This window comes from Arachis hypogaea, chromosome 14, assembly GCF_003086295.3.
Source record: "Arachis hypogaea cultivar Tifrunner chromosome 14, arahy.Tifrunner.gnm2.J5K5, whole genome shotgun sequence".
NCBI classification, from domain to species: Eukaryota; Viridiplantae; Streptophyta; class Magnoliopsida; order Fabales; family Fabaceae; genus Arachis; species Arachis hypogaea.
The window spans coordinates 139,988,661-140,013,991 of NC_092049.1; the positions used below are offsets into that span (position 1 = coordinate 139,988,661).

Consider the following 25,331-nt stretch of genomic DNA (forward strand, 5'->3'; position numbering starts at 1 on the left):
TCTACCAAGTCTCGAAGAAACTTGTTGAGTTTTAAAGATATTCACCGAAATGGATATCATATTGAGACTATGAATGAGGGAAATCATGAGTACTTATGTATCACAACTCATGATTCAAATAAAAAGGTTATATTAGAAAAGTTGCCCTCACTTTCATCTGGGTTGTATTATACCAAGATTAGTGCAATTGAATCACATGCCACTGTAAACCAGAAGTTTACTAGCCCAAATGAATTCATAATTTGGCACGACCGATTGGGTCATCCAAGAACAACCATGATGAGGAGAATTATTGAAAACTTCCATGGACATTCACTAAAGAACCAGAAGATTCTTAAAACTAGTAAATTTTGTTGTGCTGTATGTTCTCAGGGAAGTTAATTTTAAGGCCATCACCAGTAAAGATTGGATTCGAGTCCCCTGAATTCCTGGAAATGATTCAAGGTGATATATGTGGACCTATTCATCCACCATGTGGATCTTTTAGATATTTTATGGTCTTAATAGACGCATCTTCGAGATGGTCACATGTGTGCTTATTATCTTCTCGCAACCTGGCGTTTGCGAGATTACTGGCTCAAATTATTCGATTAAAAACACAATTTCCAGAAAATCCAATTAAAGCAATTCGTCTTGATAATGCTGGTGAATTTACTTCCCAAGCTTTTGATGCTTATTGTATGGCTAATGAAATAAGTGTTGAACATCCAGTAGCTTATGTTCACACACAAAATGGGTTAGCAGAATCACTTATTAAACGCCTCCAATTAATTGCTAGACCCTTGCTTATGAGAACAAATCTCGGTTTCGGGGCATGCTATTTTACATGCCGCAGCACTTATTCGTTTGAGGCCAACAAGTTATCATCAGTTCTCTCCCATGCAACTAGCTTTTGGCCAGCAGCCAAATGTTTCCCATTTAAGAATATTTGGGTGTGCGATATATGTTCCCATTGCACCACCTAATCGCACCAAAATGGGACCCCAAAGAAAATTGGGGATATATGTTGGATATGATTCTCCCTCTATAGTAAGGTATCTTGAGATACAAACGGGAGATGTATTTAAAGCCCGGTTTGCGAATTGTCATTTTGATGAATCAAAATTTCCAACATTAGGGGGGAGAGAATAAGCTTCCTGAAAAGGAACTTAACTGGAATGCATCATCGTTGATGCATTTAGATCCTCGATCAGGGCAATGTGAACTAGAAGTTAAAAAGATTATACATTTGCAAAAAATAGCAAATGAATTGCCTGATGCATTTTCCGATACAAAGAGGATAACCAAGTCATATATACCGGCAGAAAATGCCCCAATTTGGATTGATGTCCCAGTTGGACAAATTGCCACCGAAGCAAATTCACGCTAGAAGCGTGGCAGACCTGTCGGTTTCAAAGACAAAAATCCTCGAAAGAGAAAAGAGGTAAATATTATTTCTGTTGAAAAAGACATAGTAGAGACACCTGCAATTGTCCAAAATTCTGATATAGTTTTAACGCCAGAAGACGTTCAGGTACTTGAAAATTGTGAAAATGACGAGATCTCGATAAATTATGTCTTTACAGGAAAGAAATGGGACCGAAATAAGACAATTGTCAATGAAATATTTGCATATAACGTGGCATTAAATATCATGCATGAAAGTAAGGATCTTGAGCCAAGATCAGTCGAAGAATGTCGACAAAGGAATGATTGGCCAAAATGGAAAGAAGCCATGAAGGCTGAATTAGACTCACTTGCAAAACGTGAAGTCTTTGGACCTGTAATCCTTACACCAGAAGATGTAAAACCTGTTGGATACCGATGGGTATTTGTGAGAAAACGAAATGAGAAAAATGAAGTTGTACGCTACAAAACTCAACTTGTAGCACAAGGTTTTTCTCAGAGGCCAGGTATAGATTATGAAGAAACATATTTACCTGTAGTGGATGCGATAACATTGCGTTATTTGGTCAGTTTATCTGCATCTCATAAACTGCATATGCATTTAATGGATGTGGTAACAGCCTATTTATACGGCTCATTAGATCGGGATATCTATATGAAAGGCTCTGAAGAACTAAAGATATCTAAACCATCCAATAAATATTCGCAAAGGGTTATACTCAGTCAAATTGCAAAGATCTTTATATGGTCTAAAGCAATCTGGACGAATGTGGTACAATCGTCTTACTGAGTATCTGGCCAAAAACGGATTTAAGAATGATGATATCTGCCCATGTGTTTTCATAAAGAAAACTGCATCTGGATTCATTATAATTGCTGTGTACGTTGATGATTTAAATATCATTGGAACTCCTGAAGAGATTCCAACAATTATAAAAACTCTAAAAGAAGAGTTTGAGATGAAAGATCTTGGAAGGACTAAATTTTGTCTCGGCCTGCAGATCGAGCATATACAAAATGAAATCTTTATTCATCAAACAACATACACAGAGAAGATCTTGAAGAGATTTTATATGGATAAGTCACATCCATTAAGTACTCCAATAATCGTAAGATCTTTGGATGTGAAAAAGGATCAATTTCGTCCTAAAGAAGAGAATGAAGATATCCTTAGTTTTGAAGTACCATATCTTAGTGCAATTGGAGCGCTAATGTATCTTGCTAATAATACGCGACCTGACATATCATTCGCGGTGAATTTACTAGCAAGATATAGTTCTTCTCCAACCAGAAGACATTGGAGTGGAGTCAAACAAATCTTTCGATATCTTCATGGAACGGTTGATATGGGATTGTTTTATCCCTATGGATCGAAGTCAAACCTAGTTGGCTATGTAGATGCCGGATACTTGTCTGATCCACATAAAGGGAGATCTCAAATAGGATACATGTTCACATATGGTGGTACAGCTATATCATGGAGGTCCACGAAACAGATGATAGCAGCAACCTCCTCTAATCATGCTGAAATACTGGCGATTCATGAAGCTAGTCGCGAGTATTTTTGGCTGAGGAGTCTGATTCAATATATCCTATCATCATGTGGACTGATTGATCATAAGATAGCTCAAACTGTCCTGTTTGAAGATAATACAGCATGCATTGCTCAACTTAAAGGCGGATACATCAAAGGTGATAGAACAAAGTATATTTCTCCCAAATTCTTCTTCACTCATGATCTTCAAAATCAAGGGACAATTGATGTCCAACAAATCCGTTCAAGTGACAATCTGGCAGATTTATTCACAAAGTCACTTCCAAAATCCTCCTTTGAAAGATTGGTACATGAGATTGGGATGCACCGATTTCGAGACATTAAATGATGTTGACAAGAGGGGGAGATTGTACTCTTTTTTCTTTGGTCAGGTTTTTTTTCTCATTGGGTTTTTCTTGACAAGGTTTTTAACGAGGCAGTCCCCGTCACAAAGGATATTGTACTCTTTTTCCTTCACTAAGGTTTTTTCCCACTGAGTTTTTCTTTAGTAAGGTTTTAATGAGGCATATTCCTAAATGGGCATTCAAAGGGGAGTGTTGTGATAAGGTTAAATTGAATGCCCATTAATGTGGGCGGTTGGTTTTTATTTTCAATGCTAAAAGAAGAACTTCATGTGCCTATATATAATGAAGTAATCCTATGAATGTTACCTGCAGCAATAATAAAACTAAAATATTCTCTCTCTTTCTTACTATAAAGCACTTATTTATTTTTCTCTTATTACTAATATAATATTAATATATTATTTTTATAGTAGTATAATAGCATTGATAAATACTGATAATAGTATTTTTCTATTTATACTTTATTTTATTATCTCTTCCTTATTTATCTTATTTATTTATTTATTTATTTCGCAACATTAATAATATTATAATGATTTTGAATAAAAAAGTTAATCGAAAATCGAAATGGTAATATCAAAGAAAATTTCGTCAAAAATAAAATAAAAAAATAAAAAAGGAAAGAGAAAAGAAGGTACCATTGCAACGAATGCAGCTGTCAGCAAGCCAAAGGAACTATCATCGCTTCTTCCTTCCTTCATCCTCCAAATTAGGGTTCTTCAGTGTTCCCACTTTCCCTCTTCCAGCTTCAATCTTCACTCTACCCAACCACAATTTCACAATCCCTCTTGAGCTCCCCAAATCCCCATACTCTCCGGCAAAAAAAGGTACGACATTCTTTTCTTTCTCTCCTTTCTTACATTCGAATGATTCCCATCTTTTTTTTTTCCCGTTAAGCTTATTCGTTATATGAATTCTGGGTATATTTGTTTCACTTCAGTTTGCTCAAATTTTCATTCAAAATTGTCTTTTGGCGACTTGCATATATGTACTGTATATGTGTGTCCTAATTTCATGATTATGGTATTAGCTTGCATAAACTTCAAATTTTCATTTTGTTTAAACCCGTTAGAAGTGTCATATGGGTGACTTGATATCGAATGGCGTTTGTTCCCTGACATAGTCATGATTCTATGCAATTGTGTAAAATCACGTTCAGGTCAACGCTTAGATATAGACTAAATGGGGAGTAAAGGTCGAATGCCGCCTCCTCCCCATATGAGGCGGCCACTTCCCCCGGGGCATGGCTTGTTACACCCGGAGCAGGTGCCTCCTGTGATGCATCCGCATCCTGGCCCGTTTTCTCCTTTCGATATGTTGCCACCCCCGCAAGTGATGGAGCAGAAGCTTGCTACACAGCATGTGGAGATGCAGAGATTGGCTACTGAGAATCAGAGGCTCGCCGCAACACATGGGACTTTGAGGCAGGAGCTTGCTGCAGCACAGCACGAGCTGCAAATGTTGCACTTGCAGATTGGCACCGTGAAGGCAGAGAGGGAGCAGCAGATACGGGGCATGTTGGAAAAGATTGGCAAGATGGAAGCTGAGCTGCAAACAGCGGAGCCTATTAAGCATGAACTGCAGCAGGCACGAGCGGAGGCCCAGAGCTTGGTTGTGTCCAGGGAGGAGCTTATTGGTAAAGCACAGCAATTGAATCAGGAGCTTCAAAGGGTCCACGCGGATGTGCAGCAGATTCCTGCCTTGATCACAGAGCTGGAGCATCTCAGACAAGAATATCAGCATTGCAGGTAATCGTTTGTTTTTATTTAAGTTTTGTGGTATAAGTTTAACTGCTGCTGGATTGAATGACAATGCTTCCTGCTCGTTAATAATTAGAATAGACAATTTGAAATGCTATTTCAGTGAGACATGAGTGTGTCCATTAATTTTAAGTGAACTTATGGTAGTGTTTTTTAGAAGCTTTGGTCGCTTAGGCAGTGGGTAAAGATAATGTGGAGATGTGACAGGTTTAGCAGTGCTTGTATGCATTCTGTAAATAATGGTCCTCATCTTTTGAGGGACTTATGGTTAGAGAAATGAAAAGAGTAAGACTATCTATATTTCCCATTTTCCTTTTTGTGGCTTAATAACAGCCCTAGGCCAACAAAAACTGCAGATGAAACTATCAGAAATGACTTGACTCTAGTGGCTTTATATAGACTTTGTTTTATGATAAAGGCAGTGGCATTGTATGATCTATGCAGCGAATCTGAACCTCATAGCGCGAAATAAGGCTTAGTAGTTCCTGTTATCTAACTTCATTAACAGCACCCAATTGCTCCTTAAGTCTGCCTAGTTTTACTTTTTGTCTTTTAAAAAATTTCTTTTCTTTGGTTATCTAAAAGATTCCATTTTATTTACCCTATAAACTGTTAAACCAAAGATCCTATTTTTTTGGGTTTTGGAATCAATATGCTTGTTCCAGAGCTGGAGTCCCTACTATACAAGGCCAATTGGCCTTTTCTTTCTGGACTGTAATTATTTTCTAGAAACAGTCCCTCTGGAAGTTTGAATGCCAGGGACATTTCATTGGCTTCTTGAGTCGAGCTCATGGGAATCTCTTGAAGGATGACATGGTAAATTTGCCAAACAATTTACTAGCCAGGGATTGTGACTGAGCCAAACATATATTGAGCCATCTATACTTCCCTTCTTGGGTAGGGATGTCCCATTTAGTGCGGTCAGCAACTGGTAGGCGCATAGGTCATACCTTCCTCTTTGTTTTATATCTGAATCTTCCTTTTGCTCTTCTCCATTCTATTGAGCACCCAAACAGCTTTCATTGTGGCCCTTTAGTCCCATCCATAATATCCAATTGATATCTACCCACTTGATCTTTCTATGTGCATCTCGACACATTTGTAGCATGATAACCTAACCCTTTGGTTTCTATCTCACCTTTTGTGCTTACATCATGCTAGTGTAGTGTCGGCTGCCATGTTATGCGCCCCTTATAAGTTATAATCTGCTGTTCTGGTCATGCAGGGCGACCTTTGACTATGAAAAGAAATTATACAATGATCACCTCGAATCACTTCAGGTCATGGAAAAGAACTATGTTTCCATGACTAGGGAAGTGGAAAAACTCCGAGCAGAGCTTACAAATACTGCTAATGTTGATCGAAGAAGCAGTATGTATCTCCTTTTGTTACCTGTTTTCTACATTGGAACCCTTTGTCTTCAATTTTTCAAGATTGTGGATTGATCATGGTATGTAATAAAATTTAGGTGGGCCATATGGTGGCACCTCTGGAACTAATGAGAGTGAGCCTTCTACTTTTCCTGTGGGACAAAATGCATACGAAGATGGTTATGCTGTTATGCAGGTGTGTGATGCACCATGTGCTACATTGTTTTTAAGTTTCTCGTGGGAGTTCAGCATTCAGATCCATTATCTAATATTATTAACTTCTATATTATTTTTGATAAAATTTAATCTTTGAACTTTTTTCTTCATGTTTTCATGTTTTTAAGTTGATACTTTGTTAGCCTTAAATATAGTATCTAGGTAGAAAGTAGAATGAATTAATTGTATTTAGAACTATCTGCCTCTGTTGTCAAGGAGTCATGATATGTTTTGCTTGCATTGTTATGCTTCCAACCTGTTGCAGGTTTTATAAATGATTAAATTCTTAGCAGTTGTTTGTGTTTTAGTGGTATAATATGGAGTATGCCTGAATTGGACATATTTTGATCTTACTTCTGCAATGAATTGTTACTCATAATTGGCGTTGGGATAGCACTGATTTTACATTTAACACTAGTCTTTTTATAACCTTGATAAAGACTTCTTCAAAATCTGTTGAAGTAGCATGTCTGTGTTACGTGATTTGCATAATAGCAATATTTAGAAGTATTTCATTTATTTATAGATAAAAAATCGGACTGATTCAATAGTAACACAGATGGGTAAGATGCTTTGTGTGTGTAACTGCTATGTAATTGTGCTTTTCTTATAATATAGTGAAAGAAATACAGTTTAACAGTAGAAAATGAGAAGAATTTGAATGTGTGGTTGATGACTGAATGCTTGCTCAGAATGTATGAAGATCTATAGAGGGTAGTAGTTGTATATTAGCAGCAAGGATACGTAGAAATTTTTTTCAGAGATTTTGATGTTAGTGATATCAATGTGAACATATGAGGTGTTGTTTGATAATTTGATACATGTAGCTAAGCCCTTCTAGTAGTACAAATCTCTTTGTTGTTGATAATTGGAGTTACCAATTAGAAAGGTTCGTTTGTTGGATTGATTCATTCTGATTATAAGTTCAAGTAAGATGCTGATTTTATTCCAGTGACTATAATTATATTGTTTTTCTGATCATATATATTAATGCTCTATCCGACTGGATGGTTAATAGGGACGTGGTCCTATCCCTGGGGCTGGTGGTGCTGTTGCCGCCGCTGCTGCTGCTACTGCTGGTGCTCAACCGGGTCCAGTTTCTGCAGGGGCTGTTTATGATGCTTCCAGAGGAGGACCTGGCTACAACACATCTTCAGGGCCAACTTATGATCCGCAGAGATTGACTGGATATGATGCATTTAGAGGAACCACTTATGATTCAAAGAGAGGACAGGTTTTTGATCCCCAAAGAACTGGTTACGATCCGCAGAGAGCACTTGCTTATGATCCATCGAGGACAGCCGGCTATGATGCACAGTCAAGGGGTGTTGCTGGCCCACATGGACATGCTCCAGCAGCAAACAATATGCCTTACGGATCTGCAACACCACCCACTCGAGGTGGAGCTGGATACGAGGCACAGCCTCGCGGGGTAAACCCTGCTGTTAGGCGATGACCTTGAGATGCCACATGCCTCTCGTAACGAGATGTTGCCCCGTTATGCATGGTTGGAAGATTTATGAGCAACTTTGGGGGAAAATCGATGAATATTGTCTAGTGTTTCCTGAGTTGTATGCCTCATCTTTCTTATGTATAATGTGCAATCTACCAAAGAATGAAAAAATGCAGGTCGCCCATGAGAAATTACAATCTTCAACCACCCCCCCCCCCTTTTTTTTTTTTTTTTTGGAAAAGGAAAATATACTCTAACTGGTAATTTAAAACAACCCATGCCATTCTTTTCTTGCCAGAGTTTAAGTTGATGCATCCACGTTCAGATTCAAATAATTTTTAGTTACTACTATTGTATCAGGTGCAACACATAAGTGTATGAGAGATAGGGAGTTTGTATATTGAGAATAGTTATGTGATCATTCTTCCTGAATATTCTATTCTATGGCTGCAATGTCTCTAACAACATGAAAAACATAACAAAGAAAAGTATCTTGTACTAGTGTTAGTTTATAGTGTTACTATACTCAACAATCATATTCCTAATGCTTTGAAAAAGATAAAGGAGGTCATACATATAACTGTTGTACGATGTGTAGAAGCACTGCTGCTTATTTCATTCATTTTGCGAAGGGCTGTCATCCATGCATATGGTGACTTCTAGCCTGGGGCTGGCAGAATCAGCCTCATGGGGGAGGCTGGTACGGAGTAGATTGTTGTCCACTACCAAAGTGTTGCACGTGTAATCTGTATATTCTTGGTTTTGGGCTTTACGGAGTAAACCTTTCGGCTTTTATTGGTTTCTTTTTTATTTCTTTTTTAATATAGGCCTTTTGATGCAGGCCTTGGGTTTTTATAAGCCCTCTTAATCCAACTTCGTTGTTTTTGATGCCCCTTCTTCTTCTTCTCCTTCTTCTCATTCTCTCAAAAGTCTTGTTGACTCTACTGCCCACAATGGCAGTATTATCCAAGAGAGAGACGTCGAAAGCTTCGATCTTTGGAACACCGACAGCCGAGGCTTCTCCACAAGTTGCCAATGAAGTTGAAGGAAGCAACAAGGGAAATGGCTCAGGGGGTTTGGCCAGTAAGAAAAAGAATAAGAAGAGGAAGGTAAAGGACGATGCTGATGTGGCAACTGAAGCTCCCAATGATGCTGAGAAATCAACGAACAAGAAAAAGAAACAGAAGCTGTAGAAGAAGAAAAAAGAAGACCAAAACAGTAGAACAACACAGTTCCCATCATGAAGGGGAAGTGCCACAAGCTACGTGTTGAATGACAGTAATAATAATACTAATGCTAAATTGCTAATAGCAGGTAATGTAACTTTTAGTACTTTTAATAACTAGTAAAAATATAATTACAGATTTTTATTTAACATAATTAAAATCTAATTATAACTTTTTAAACTGTATGAATTTTATTATAATTAATTTATTAGTATTTATAAAATTATTATTTGAAAAAATAAAAGTAAAAAAATTTATACCAATAAAATTTATTGTAGAAGGTTAGTCGATAACAATGCAATGGTTGGATTTATTTTTAGTAATATTGTTGTTATTTTTTCTTTTTTTATTTATTTATGTATTTATTTTTGTTTCTGTATCTGTTCGGTGATATTTTCAGGTAACATGGATGTGATAATCCACTTTATAATTTAGATATGGAAGGAGGAATGGTGTAGGACACAGTTATGGAATGTATGAGTGGTTTAGGCAGTTATGGTGTCAAGAGCAAATTAGACTCTCCGATTTGTGTTTAAAAAACTACAAAAATTACATTACACAAATCGGATCGTCCGATTTGTATTTTAAACAATTAAAAAAAAATTAATAATGAAATCGGATCATCCAATTTTTGTTTCCAAAATAAAAAAATTTTAAAAGTATAAATCGGACCCTCCGATTTTTCCTCCCACACAAATCCGATTTGTGTTCATAATTTTTTTAACAAAGAAATCGGACAGTTCGATTTCTTCACTTTATGGTTCAGAAAAAATTATCCCACATTCATGTCTAGCACCACGCATCTCCATATCCATGCACTACACACACAGAATTTGCATATCCAAAAAAATGAGCCTGATTTTTACATGCGATGTATTTTCCTATTTGTTAACTTAAAGTTTATATTATTTTTTTCTTAACTAACTAACACATATATATATATATATATATATATATATATATATATATATATATAATAACATAAAGAAAAGTATAAGGTACCAATATACTATTTGCCAACTTATTACCAATAATAATTAATTATTATATTTTAAATACATGTATAAAGAGACACATTCAGAAAATATATCTATAAAAACACTTTCATTAGATACAGTTATGAAAAAAATATTTTTATTAGACACATCTACAAAGACACTTCTATTAAACACCGTTATAAATCAGAGTTGGCAGAAGTTGGCTGAAATGCTGTTGGTAACATAGCGGGATGCATAACATAATTAAATTTTGGAAAAGTATGGGGAACCAAGTGTATAATCAGCCAAGAATTGAACAACTCAATTAATTATAATTATTAATAATTAATTTAAAATTTTTTAAATTCAAAATTTAAATAATTAGAAACTGATTAATTAAACCTAATTAAAAACTATAAAAACATTCTCCTTCTCTTCTATAGTAACCTGCACACCCCCAACAACGATACACACAGATTCTCTCTCTCAAAAGTTCTCCGCCAAAGAAGCAAAACCTGAAAGCTGAGAAAAAGGAGGAAGCTTTTTTATAAATCGGTTCTTCCAGTCAAAAATTTGACAATAGTGTTGTCTCATCGGACACCACTGAGATGGAGAAATCAAAGGCAAGGTCTGGCGGCGGCGGCGACGGAGGTGGAGGTGCTGTCAACGGTGGTGGTGGTGATCTGAACAGTGTATTCAATCAAGATAGAGGTACAAACACTATTGTGTCAGTCCCTAACGGTAATTACAAGACTCAGGTGGGTTAGATTTGAAATAGGTTTGATGGAAACGGTATTCAGGGTCAACAGATGGTGGTCAACAATGATGGGTATATTGGGATTAATGCTGTAAGGAATGGGGAGAACTGTGGTGAGAGTTATAAGAGGGAGATGAGGGATTTGGAGGAGCTTTTGTCAAAGTTGAACCCCATGGTTGAGGACTTTGTGCCGCCGTCGTTTGCCAACAGTCACGGTTACTTGGCTGGTCCTGGTGGTGCTACTGGTTTTGGATTCGCCAACAATTTTGCGATGCTGATGGAGGTGGTGCAGTTTTGCGAAAAGTACAATCTGGTTCAGTTTCAGGAGTTGTTCAAGGAAGAAGGAGTGGTGGAGCACGGGATGTTTTTGAACAATCGCAAAAATATATAAAAAAAAACATCCATTTAATATAAAAAAAAAATCCTAATACTTAACAAAAGAAATGTCCAATTATAGGATTTAAAAAAAAATCATATAATTCTTAAAAAAATAGAAATATCCACATCAGTCATGCAAAAAATTCAAAAAATACATTAAAAAACATCTATTTAGTATGAAAAAGAAACATCATAATGTTTAGCAGAAGAAACATCCATGTATATCAACTTACCTTTGTTAAGATGGATTTCGAAATCGAATCCATTAAAAAGTTGACAGAAGTTGGCTGGACCTAGTTGGTTCCCTAGCAGAACTTTTAAATTTTACATAACTGTAATTTGATCCTTTTTCCCATGAATAAAACCATCCTCTTCCCAATCTCCATCCCCATTTTTATAAAACTAAACCACTAATTTTTCAAAAAGAGGAAACTAAAATAAAATATAAGATGAGCATGCAATATAACTTTTTTGGGGATAGATAATATTTTGTAATTTGTACATAGTAAATATCCAAATTTGTATGCATATATGATTTATCTACTAAAAATTTTTCTAAAGAATGTCTCCTAGAAATTATCTTTTCTACCCATAAAATAGATTGGTCTGGACCGAATGAATTGATATGTGCGGAAAAGAGTCCTGCCATGCAATTTATGATCTTGTCAACTGGATTAGAAATGTGTTTATAAAAATATTTGTTGAAAATTATATCCAGAAAATGAGGGGTTTCCAAAGGTTTGTAATTGTGAACATTGCCATCAATATGACATCTTGACACATGCATGGTAATCTAAGCATATTTTCATTGGCAGCCACTTTTGTTTCTTAATAATTAATTTAAAATAGTAAAATTATACAAATTTTACCATTTTGCATTTCAAACTGATGAAAAAATATAAATAGGACAGCAAAGAATAAAAAGAGATGTTAACTATTATACAAATGACAGCATTCTCAATTAAATTTTCAGCATTCCTATTTTAAGCTTTTGTAATAGAAAAATAAAAACGAATTGTGAAAATGTTGCATTTGTTCCTATTAGAAGTTGCTCCTGATCCCCATTTCAAACCTTGTAAATTTGAAGCATTGATTAGAGTGGTTCTAGATACTGCAAGAGAATCTCATGATCAATTATGCATTGTCAGATATTTATCTAAATGTACTTTAGTTTTTGCTTGAATTGTGTTCATTAAGATGTTGTTCCTGGTTTTTAGTGTTTATGATGAATTCACTTTGATGCTTAACTAAAGGTTTTTGCGGACACAATCTATAGATTCATGCAAGAATGTGATCAAGAAAAAATGAGAATATCTTTCACATTGAAACATGAAAAGTTGTCAGCTGAAGCTGTCACACATCTTAGTAGAAATCTGGCGTTTCCTTCAGAAACAAAACCAAGATTAAATATAAATAAACAAAGCCGAATGAAAAGCCTGTTGTAAAAAAATGATCACTTGAAAAGCTTCTTTGATTCCATGTTTCTCAAAAGCTTCAAGAACATTATCGTTGATGTGAAAGAGGATGCTAAAAAGAGAACAATGTTATATGATGGTGATGAAGGAATACATAGTAGTGAGACCCAATTGGCAAGTCTAAACAAGACAAAGAATCATACTTTGAGTTTGAGTAATGCTGCTGTTTATTACTTGCCAAAACTATGTTCATAAGATTAGCTTAATTTTTTATTTGACACTCAAGTATATATTTTCAATCCATGTATAATATATTTGATATACGATATTATTTATTAAGAGTTGTTTGCTTGCTTGCTTGTGTTTAAATGAGAAACTTTTTACTTGGATGCAAAGCAATGAATTCATCATAAGTCTTGTGAAGTAGCCTTGTTATTGCACAATGCATGCAGCGTGGAGTAATGAAATAATGAAGGACTAAAAAGAAATGCTGATGGGATATTTTGTCACAAAGAAATATTTACCTGTATATTTTTTTCAAGCATATCCACCATTGAACATAATGGTTAATTCCTTGGTTGTTGGTGAAAAAAGAATATAGTATAGGACTGTAAAATCTGTATTAAGGTAGTGATGAAAAAGGCCTGAAATTTTTGGATATGTTCTTATACCCGCATGACCACCCTATTTTTACTATTGGATAAAAAAAAATCTTTGCAATTGATAAGGGTATTGATCTATTCTTCTAACCATCAACCACAAATCAAAACTCAGTTTGTAAACTCTGAATTACGAGAATTTATTGGCTCATTTGAGAGTTTGACAACCTTAATTAAGATTTTGAACTTGCATGCATGACTTTGATTTAAAATTCTAAGACATTTATTCAGGGGAGGGAAATGAAACTAACCCATAATAGGCTCACTGATTACAGAAAAGATGGGTATCCTTCCATACATAGAAAGGATTATAAACCATCAACAACAAATCATATATAAGGTTGTATTGAGTTAGTTATATATAGTTTGATTGAGTGACAAGATTGTGTATAGGCTTTTATATCTAGTTTCCTTCATACCCAAATTTCGAGCATTGTTACATATAATCCAATTATTGTTTAACAATTCGATGAAATAGGCAAAAAAAACTAGTATCAAATAACATAAATGGCAATAAGCAATTAACTATCTCAACTTAACACTATTAAAACTAGATACAGCAATCAAGTTAGTGAAGATTGATCCTCTTGAACTCTTTTATTCATAACTTGATAAAACAATTTGTATTACTCTACTGGTTTTCATAGAAGATTTGAAGTCCACCAACTTGGTCTTGTAGGAGAATACTGCGGAAGCTAGAATTCCAATAATATGATCAAGTTTAAAATGAAGCTCAAAGATAATGCTGATATGCATCATAGCAGATACATGACTTAATTAAACCAGTCTAGTTTCTCGTACACTATTTCACACTCTAGTTGTTTATCATGAGATTAATTTGACAAGTGGCAACTACCTAAAGGACAAATCAATTTTTGAGGTGTTAGATTGTCATTGGGATTTCGGATTGATCCATCGAACAATGCAACATAATCAACAAATGTTATTATTTTTTTTTGTAAGTACTTAGTGAATAATAATTTACATCTATATTTATAGATGTTTTATACACAAAATAATAATATAATTTGTACATATATTTACTAGAATTTTGTATACATGAATCAATACCGTTTTTACTTATATTTTTTAGAGTGTACACATATAAATTAGTGAAATTTATTTGTTAAACATTTCTGATCTGTTGATCCATTTTCGGTTAAAAATGAGTCTTACAGCATAAGTATAGTTTTTTTTTTTTTTTGTCAAATAGATTGGACAACTCTTAAACTAAGTCTCAGTTATAAATATAGTTTTTTTTTTTTTGTCTTGGGCTAAGCCCTTCAACCCTACCCAAACCCAAATATAATTCTTTTTTTTGTTTGGTCTTGAAATATAGTTCATTTTTAAACTACAGCTAATCCTTTTTTTTGGTAACAACTACGGCTAATAATTTGGATGAAAACGTACATAGTCCAATTTGTAGTTGGGCTTAAGCTGATACCTCTAAATAAATAATAGACTCATAAAATAGGACTCTTAATAAAAGGTCATTGGTTTATGACAAAAAAAAAAAAGTGATTGGTTGACCCTCAAAAATAAATAAATATGAATATAAATGGTTAGAATCAAGATTGTCCATTATTAATTGGGAAAAAAAATAGTAAACTCGATATATTTGTTACAACAGAAAACTACTAACAAAAAAAAACAATGAAACTAAATGAAAATCCTTAGTATACTTAAAGTTGAAAAAAGATAAAATGAGAATTAAATTATTATTGAATTTGTAATTTTTATTATGTTTGATTATTATTTTAATTTAAAGATTAATAAAATTTTATTTGTTCATCTTATCAATTTCTTCACTTTAACAAGAGTGACAATATTTATTCTATCAAAATAATTAGGATCAGGCTGCAAAATGCTTTGGCTAAATCCAATTTGGTTTACAACTTTTAATATAGGCCCAATAGTATATCAACAAAAAAATAAAATGTAAAAATAATTGTCAATGTGTCAATTCTTCCTTTTTTATTCCACAATCACTTAACCAATAATTCATTCCAATACTATAAACAATAATTCTCATTTCATAAACATACCCCAATTACTAACTATAACTATAAATCCTCTAAATTAACTTCATAACTTATAACAATTATTTTTCGTCATGTTCGATTACTTACTGAAATTTATTCAACTGTATTATTTCTTTTTTTTTTTCACACAACGATTTATATAATATTTTATGTATATTTATTAAAGAATAATTTAAATATACATATTTTTATAATTAAATATAGATACAGTACTCAAAAAGTACTCTCGTGTATATTTATTATTAGGATAAAAAATTATACATTTTAATTTATTAGGATTATAAATTATGTCTTTTAAAATAAAAAATATTTAATATAAGTTTATATCAAAAAAATGTATATATATTCATGACTAATAGAAAAATAATTTGAAATAACTTCTTTTCTACATAGTATCCAAACCCTAAAAAAAATCAACGGTTGTGAGCGACTCTTCTGAAATCGGCAAGCTTCTTCCATCGACTGCAGCTAAACTACGTCGTCGAGATAAATCTAATTTTCTGGCCCCACCTCCCATGGATGCACCGGTTTCTTGAACTGTTCTTCCATGGTTATGGACCAAGTACTCGTTCGGTTTTGCCCTAACCAATGGACTCAAGCATAGCCTCCAGTTAAACACTCTCTTCTCTGCCTGTAACGCTCGCGACCGCTGCGCAAGTGCTGGCGCCGCCTGTTTTTGACCTTTCGGAGAGGTTTCACGAGAGATTTTGTTCTCCGTGGAAGACGACCGATCATGTTCGTCGATTTTGTTGTTGAAACCCTTCGATTCTCGATCAGATTGCCGGAAATTCGAGGCGCCACCGCCGCCGTTGTTCCTCCGTCTGTCGCCGAAGATCATTGATGACATACATGATCGAGACGTCGTTATCAATGCCCGATTTGAGTTTTTCGTCATATTCGATTTCGTCCTGAACAAATGCGTAGGATTACAGAACCTTCCGAACTTCATATTCGGCGTATTGGATTAGTTATCCACTCACTCGCAAGTCAATCATAGGTTGATTCATCTAACTTGGTAATTTACTAATATCGTTGAAAATTTAGAAATAACAGACAGTATCTACTTCCTCGATTGAGGCTGAACATCGTTTAATGATTTAAACAACAAAAGAATTGAAATGGATTAAAGATATATTCTCATCTTTATATGTGCCTCATTATGTCTTCATTCGTCTCTATTGCGACAGTCAAATCCAGTTTTTCATGAATACGCACGAAGCATATTGAAATAGACCATCATCTTATTCGAGATGAGATGGTGCACCAATCTCCTTCTATCTTATGTTCTCACTCACAAGTCGACTTTTTTACTAAAACTCTTAGATGCCAAAAAAGTTTAAGACAATATTGTTCAAGTTGGATATTGAAGACTTGCATGTTCCACCTTGAGAAGATATTAATGGATAATTATTGATATAATATTTTTATAATTAAATATAGATACAGTATTCAAAGAGTACTCTCGTATATATTTATTATTAGGATAGAAAAATATGCATTCTAATTTATTAGAATAATTTATTAGAATAGTAAATGATATCTTTTAAAATAGAAAATATTTGATATAATTTCATATAAAAAATATATATATACATATATGTTCATATCTAATGAAAAAGTAAATTGAAACAACTTATTTTGTACAATATTATTCAAATCCTTTACTATTAGACCAAAGCTAAAAAAAAATTAAGCGTGAAATTATTTAAATAAATAAGTATTGATGTCTTTAAGCAAAAATAATGTTTTATTTTGTCTAAAATTCTTTTATTATATAAGAATTTCAACTAACCTTGTTAATATAATTTCCATACACAAGGATACTTTGATTCTACCGCTTCATCCTGATTATGTGAGGTAATATATATGATACGGAATGATATGAAACAAAAACATTTTCAGTGAAACATGCAACTCTTTTTTCAAGTTTTGTCCTATGTTTTTGGATTATATATAACTTAGAGTTTGACTACTCATCATCACTATAAAGTATAAATTATATTATGTGATCAAAATAAAATCAAATTAAAGTTGTAACAATAATGTGAATTGCACCCCTCATATATTTATGGTATATGTCAAAAGTCTACACTACCAATAGAAACATGTTTTGATTGGATCTCATAACCCCATTGTCCAAAGAGAACAATTTATAATAATTTGAATGTTTCTTTTTTCTGTTAGAATGTCTCTTGCTTTTGGGTTCTCTCAAATCCTGGCCCCATAGCAAAAAAAAAGTTCTAATAAGGAGAGGGAACATTATATAATATATGATCTACTTTTATGTGTTTTTCCCTTTTTTACTGTTACCTTAGTGATGTGTGAAAGGATCTGATTCTGTCTAAGAATTATTATTCTCGGTACTACTATTTTGTTTTGTATATATTAAGTTGTTCAATGTTTATGATGAGAAGCACAAAAGATGTGTGGTGTGTTTTAATTTGGACTATACTTTTTGGAAGAAACAATTATATATATGCTAATATTATGCTAAGTCCTTTTCTGATCTATTGCATCAGAAATTATTTTTTACTTTTGATGCATTATGAAAATTGAAGATTTTGACATTAGTAGTCATTTTTAGTTAAACCTGAGAGAGGAATGCTAGGGCCAGCAACTTTTGTGATTTGTAGCCATCAAATAGTTATTAATGATGATTTTAATGGTGTGAGATTGATGTGAAATTTCATCCAATAACTTATTTTTCTTTGCTCGTTATATACTGGCCAAAATTTAATAAAGTTGCTGCTCTCTAAACATTTCCAACCTAAAATAGAGTGAAGGTTGTTATAAAGTGAAAAGTTAAGAAACTAATTATATTAATACTTGTGATTTTGTATAAGTCCAAAATCAAAATAATATTGAATGGTAATTATTTATCAGTTTCTCACTTTAGAACAACTACCTTCACTTTTGAGGATTTCTATATCCAAATATTTTATTATTCACAAGGTTAAAATTTATGATCTTATTAGTTAAAAGCTACAAACATAAAATCAAATTAGTTAGAATAAATTTGGGTTAAAAGAGTGATAATTCTCTCGTCTACTTAATTAATTAGTATCGAATAAAGTAGAAAAAATTGAGATTTTATAATAAATTAAAAAAAATAAATTAAGTACGTAAAATATAAAATCATAACAAGATTTAAATTATAAAATTGTCAGACTTAATACAAATTTTATAAAATTAAATGTTACATAAAAGTCAAATCATTTGATATTTGGATTTTTTTTAGTAATGATCCAATCAATGTAAATTTTTTTAGGTAATTATCCCGTCAAATAAAATTGATAAATCAAAATTATTCTTTTCTAAAATTAGGATAAAAAGATGCATTTCTTTCTAACTATTAATTAATTACTTTTTAAAAATACTAAAAATATTACTCAATTTTTTTACATGATACCGAAAATAATATTAAGAATAAAAAATCCATAAATTTAAATAGCAAAAATAATTAAATAAGAATTACTTTTGCATCATTATATGAATTTTGTAAAATCAATTAATTTATTTAAAATTATAATATAAAAAATTTTTAAGAATTAAATTGAGATTTTATTTATTATAATATTATAATCGAATTCTGTTTTAATATATATAGTAATTTATTAGTTAATAATAAAATATTAAATTAATTTTAAATTTGTAAATGAGTAGTTTTAAGTCTACCGAATTAAATGACACCTGAAAAACCAAAACATCAAATTATTAGTTAATTGAAAAAGGTAGATCTGTGTTTAGCTAGTAGAGTTCATTTTCATGTGCATGCAATAGCCAAATCGGAAACAAATTACGTCCCTTAATTGTCTTCCATCATCATCAAACCCTACATTTTCATGGTTAATGTGTAACCAATTTCCACAACTTCTCTTCTTCTTCTTTTTTGTTTTAGTTTCAGTCACTTACATTACTTGACTACCCAATATATGAAACGAATGTCTAACTATATGAAACGGTAGAAAAATCAGAAATATATTTTCTTTGATACTTTCCAACTCTTCAAGTTAATTTCAATTTTAAATATAATATTTAGAATTTGTAACACTAAAAAGTAAAAACTTGAAATTCCTTGAAGAATATTCCGGATTCTGTATATAGTATATTCTTAAAAATCTCAGCCCTTAAAGTGTTTAATTTACTTGCACACATAGGTCTTTAAAAATAAAATAACAACAGAACAATTTCTGGTGCCACCAATTTATTATATTCATGACATTAATAATTTTTTTAAATAAATAAAATTGAATGGCATAACTACCCTGAACTATTTCTTCATAGATGGTCCAACCAAAAATGGACCTGATTTTAATACGCAATAAATATGAAAACGAAAGGAGCTAAGTGAAAATCTATATACTTTTTGAGATTAAAACAAGGTTTCCCCCTTCCCCACAAACAAGTTTTTACAGCTTTATTTGCTTAAAAAAAATTAATTTATTATCTATTTAAACTCTATTTAAAAATTGTTATTGCATGCTACTTAATTATTGCATATATATACACAAGACTGAATTTAAAATTGACATGAGTTGATTATTTTATTAATAGAATATTAATTAGAAAAATTAAGCTAAATATACGTTATACACGCTGAAATTGAAAGTACATAAATATGGAAGAGCGTTACATTACATAAGCTTAATTAATTAGCTTATATTAAAGAGAATGTATATATATGTTACTACATTGAAGAAGATAATGGAATTATTATTAGAAGGTGTAAGTCTTGGAAGATTTTGGTGAATCAGCAATTTTGAGTGTGTCTTCAATAAGCTTTCTGGCTTTTCTGCTTCGAATCTCAACCCTCATGCTCTCACTCTTCTCCATCTTATCATAATAATAAGATGATGCTTTCTTCATCATTTTCAATGACTTTATCTTTGACTTTAGATTCACCACAAGCCTTCCCAAACCCTTCATCTCTCTGATCTTTTTTTCTATCTATATATCTTCTTCTATCTACTCATGTCATTAATTCTAGCTGCTCCAAATAAATAAATAAATAAATAAATCACTCATCATCATCAGAAGTAGTGCATGGGAAAATTAAAGAAGAATAAATAAATAAAAAAGTATAGACAAATAATTCTTAATCAGTCAACTCTAAACAACTATGATTAATAATTATTGGTTTTAAATTTTTTAAAAATAAAATTTTAATAATCACTAATTATTGATAATTTAAAAAATCAGGATGATCTTGTTAATTAAACCTCTGTTGATTACTTAACAGAATTCATAAATAATAAGTGAAAATGAAACTCAAGAAAGGAGAAAAACAAAAAGGAAAAAAGAAAGAGAAGGAATTGAAACAAAAATGAAAGTAATAATTAACCTTACCTTGGTACCTTAGGTTGTTGAGGTGGTGTAATACTATTTGGTTATAAGTTGAAAAGAAGCTCCCACAATTGCACTAAAAGTGTAGAGAGAAAAGAGAGAGAGTAAGAGAATGAATAAGTAGGAATATGAATGGAGGAAGAGAGAATTAATATGAATATGAAGAATGAGAGGAAGGTGGGTTGGTTGTCAGTATTTCAGTGAGTGTTGTATGGTAACCATTAAGACCACGCATATATATTGCCAAGGACCTCATCACCCCAACACTTCAAATTCCTATACATGTTACTATGTATTTTTATGGAGAAATGGTAGATAATTATTTTTTTTTTAAGTAAGTTTAACTAAGTCAAATTTATATATACGATTAAAAAAATTTAATGTTAAAAATAAAAAAAATTATATCATAATTACAAAATTTTGATATTATTTTTATAATAAATTTTACATAATTTAAAATTTTACTTTTTCTTTTTCGTCTTCTTTATTATTATGTTTTAATTCTTTTTCTTCTTGTTTTATATTTTTATAATTTTTTTTATTTTGTCTTCTTAGCAAGAATATATATCACGATTAGATAATTTTGGTGTTAAAATTAAAAAAACTTCTTATATCACGATATCGATTAAAATATTTAATATTATTTTTAATAAATTCTGCAAAATTTAAAACTTTCCTAACTCTTCATTTCCTCCTTATCATCATCATTTATATATTATCATTGTCATTATTGTATTTTTTATATATTCTCATAATTTTTTTTTATTTTACCATCTTAATAAAAATTAGTGTTACTATTAAAAAATTTTGATATTAAAATTAAAAAATTATTTGTGTCACGATTAAAAAATTTAGGTACTATTTTTTTGAATAAATTTTGCATAATTCAAAACTCCTTATCCTTCTCTTATTCATTATCGTCTTCTTAATTTTTTCTCATTTTTTTTATTTTTTCTCATTTTTATTTTTTTGTTTCATCCTCTGATCTTAATCTTAACAAGAAAAATAATAAGAGAAAGAAATAAAAAAAATCAAATAAAAAATAAACAAAAAAAGATAAGAGAAGAAAGAGAAAAAAATGTAATAACAGCAGCAACAACAATAAAAAAAACAATAATAATGAAAAAATGTATGAAAAAAAAATGTGTGATTTACACAAATAATTGTGGGAGTGATTTTTGTTGAATTTAGAATAATTTAATTAAACTTGATTGACAAAAATTTTTTTTTAATAACTTAAAAAATACTTTGATGTATAGTAAGACCAATCTTATTGTTATTAGTGTAAAATAAATAGAATTAATGTATGATGGTCAAACAAATAGACAATTAATCTGAATCAAAATAAGTACTTAGTAATTTTTGTTGTGAAATGAAAGATATATATAATAGAGATGTATAAATAGAAGACTCTAGTATTAAAATAATTAGCCCAATAATAATTTATATATATATAATAATATAATATGTTGTAATGTGTATATATATACAAAGATAGAAAGGAGTATTAAAAATAAAGAGAGAGAGAATCGCATTTGTTTATTGTTACAATCTCAATATAATAAAGATGATTAATATTGCTATTAATATTATATGTAAAGAGTAATAGAAAATAGAATTTAAAATACTTATAAAATAAAAGAAGAGAAAGAACTGTAATAGTAATATAAAGAGAAGAGTATTTGATTGTAACATAAAGAGAAAGTATTTGATTTTATTATTTGCTTGTATTTCTCTCGGAGGCAAAGGCCTCTATTTATACATGTACGAGGGGGATCAATTTCAACATTCATTAATTATTATTCCTTCTTTGAGAATGTGAGTACTGCATGGGAATGGGCATCCACGTCTCATTCTTATCTCAACACTCCCCCTTGGATGCCCATTTAGGATTATTGCCTCATTAAAACCTTACTAAAGGAAAACCCTGTGGGAAAAACCTTAGTGAAGGAAAAAGAGTACAATATCCCTTGTGATGAGAACTGCCTTATTAAAAACCTTGTGCCACAAGTCGAGCTTTGTAGCGCACAACTTCATTTTTCTCATTTCGTTTTCTTACAAATACCCACTTGTATCCAACAGGTTTTACATCTTCAGGTGTACGGACTACAGGTCCAAAAACTTCACGTTTTGCAAGTGAGTCTAATTCAGCCTTCATGGCTTCTTTCCATTTTGGCCAATCATTTCTTTGTCGACATTCTTCGACTGATCTTGGCTCAAGATCCTTACTTTCATGCATGATATCTAATGCCACATTATATGCAAATATTTCATTGACAATTGTCTTATTTCGGTCCCATTTCTCTCCTGTAAAGACATAATTTATCGAGATCTCGTCATTTTCACAATTTTCAGGTACCTGAACGTCTTCTGGCGTTATATCAGAATTTTGGACAACTGCCGGTGTCTTTACTATGTCTTTTTCAACAGGAATCGTATTTACCTCTTTTCTCTTTCGAGGATTTTTATCTTTGGAACCGACAGGCCTGCCACGCTTCTGGCGTGTATTTGCTTCCGTGGTTATTTGCCCTACTGGGACATCAATTCGAATTGGGGCATTTTCCGCCCTGTCACGCTTCTGCCGTGAATTTGCTTCAGTGGCTACTTGTCCTACTGGGACATCAATTCGAATTGGGGCATTTTCCGCTGGTATATACGACTTGGTTATCCTCTTTGTATCGGAAAATGCATCAGGCAATTCATTTGCTATTCTTTGCAAATGTATAATCTTTTGAACTTCCAGTTCACATTGCTCTGATCGAGGATCTAAATGCATCAATGATGATGCATTCCAATTAAGTTCCTTTTCAGGAAACTTATTCTCTCCCCCTAATGTTGGAAATTTTGATTCATCAAAATGACAATCCGCAAACCGGGCTTTAAACATATCACCAGTTTGTATCTCAAGATACCTCACTATAGAGGGAGAGTCATATCCAACATATATCCCCAATTTTCTTTGGGGTCCCATTTTGGTGCGATTAGGTGGCGCAATGGGAACATATATCGCACACCCAAATATTCTTAAATGGGAAACATTTGGCTGCTGGCCAAAAGCTAATTGCATAGGAGAGAACTGATGGTAACTCGTTGGCCTCAAACGAATAAGTGCTGCAGCATGTAAAACTGCATGCCCCCAAACCAAGGTTGGGAGATTTGTTCTCATAAGCAAGGGTCTAGCAATTAATTGGAGACACTTAATAAGTGATTCTGCTAACCCATTTTGTGTGTGAACATAAGCTACTGGATGTTCAACACTTATTCCATTAGCCATACAATAAGCATCAAAAGCTTGGGAAGTAAATTCACCAGCATTATCAAGACGAATTGCTTTAATTGGGTTTTCTGGAAATTGTGCTTTTAATCGAATAATTTGAGCCAGTAATCTCGCAAACGCCAGGTTGCGAGAAGATAATAAGCACACATGTGACCATCTCGAAGATGCGTCTATCAGGACCATAAAATATCTAAAAGATCCACATGGTGGATGAATAGGTCCACATATATCACCTTGAATCCTTTCTAGGAATTCAGGAGACTCAAATCCAATCTTTACTGGTGATGGCCTTAAAATTAACTTCCCTTGAGAACATGCAGCACAACAAAATTCACTAGTTTTAAGAATCTTCTGGTTCTTTAGTGAATGTCCATGAGAGTTTTCAATGATTCTCCTCATCATGGTTGTTCCCGGATGACCCAATCGGTCGTGCCAAGTTATGAACTCATTTGAGCTAGTAAACTTCTGGTTTACAGTGGCATGTGATTCAATTGCACTAATCTTGGTATAATACAACCCAGATGAAAGTGAGGGTAATTTTTCTAATATAACTTTCTTATTTGAATCATGAGTTGTTATACATAAATACTCATGATTTCCCTCATTCATCGTCTCAACATGATATCCATTTCGGCGAATATCTTTGAAACTCAACAAGTTTCTCAGAGACTTGGTAGATAATAGTGCATTATTTATTATAAATTTTGTTCCTCCAGGAAACAAAATTATAGCTCTTCCGGAGCCTTCTATCACATTGCCTGAGCCAATAATAGTGTTAACATATTCCTCTTTTGGCACAAGATGGGTAAAATATATATCACTTTTGAGAATAGTGTGCGAACTTGCACTATCCGCAAGGCATACATCTTCATTACATATCCTTGCCATTCTCTTCAAAAACAAATAATAATAAAATGAGTAGTATGCACAGATAAATTGAATACTTGATCAGAATTATTTTTCTAAGAAATACTGTACATAAAATAATGTCATATACTAAAATTTTATTTTTAAAATTTGACACATTTAATAATTTCAAAATTCATATTAATATTTCATTATTTATGTACATCACATTTGAAACTTAAATACATAGAAAATAAAACTTAACAATAAGTTCTTTACATTATTTATTTACATATATAATTCACAATCCCACATATTAAACTATTC

The 25,331-nt window shown here is 32.2% G+C and overlaps 2 protein-coding genes and 1 long non-coding RNA gene across 3 annotated transcripts; 2 read left to right on the forward strand and 1 right to left on the reverse strand.

Annotated features, from left to right (window-relative positions):
- The first annotated feature begins 3,857 nt into the window (after positions 1–3,857).
- LOC112744700 (protein FLX-like 2) lies at positions 3,858–8,516 on the forward strand. The gene is made up of 5 exons (XM_025794401.3): positions 3,858–4,112; positions 4,445–5,033; positions 6,271–6,416; positions 6,514–6,611; positions 7,650–8,516. The coding sequence occupies exons 2-5, from the start codon at positions 4,468–4,470 to the stop codon at positions 8,085–8,087; spliced, it is 1,248 nt and encodes a 415-aa protein (XP_025650186.1). The 5' UTR covers positions 3,858–4,112; positions 4,445–4,467; the 3' UTR covers positions 8,088–8,516.
- A 521-nt stretch (positions 8,517–9,037) lies between these two features.
- On the forward strand, positions 9,038–11,435 carry LOC112743394 (uncharacterized). Its single transcript, XM_025792607.1, is given in 2 exon segments — positions 9,038–9,193; positions 10,839–11,435. Coding segments are annotated over 2 exon segments (753 nt in total).
- An 8,617-nt stretch (positions 11,436–20,052) lies between these two features.
- Positions 20,053–21,147, reverse strand: LOC112740712 (uncharacterized). Its single transcript, XR_003171284.3, has 2 exons — positions 20,885–21,147; positions 20,053–20,525 (listed from the first exon to the last, which is right to left on the reverse strand). It is a non-coding gene; the product is annotated as an uncharacterized lncRNA (long non-coding RNA).
- Positions 21,148–25,331: the final 4,184 nt, after the last annotated feature.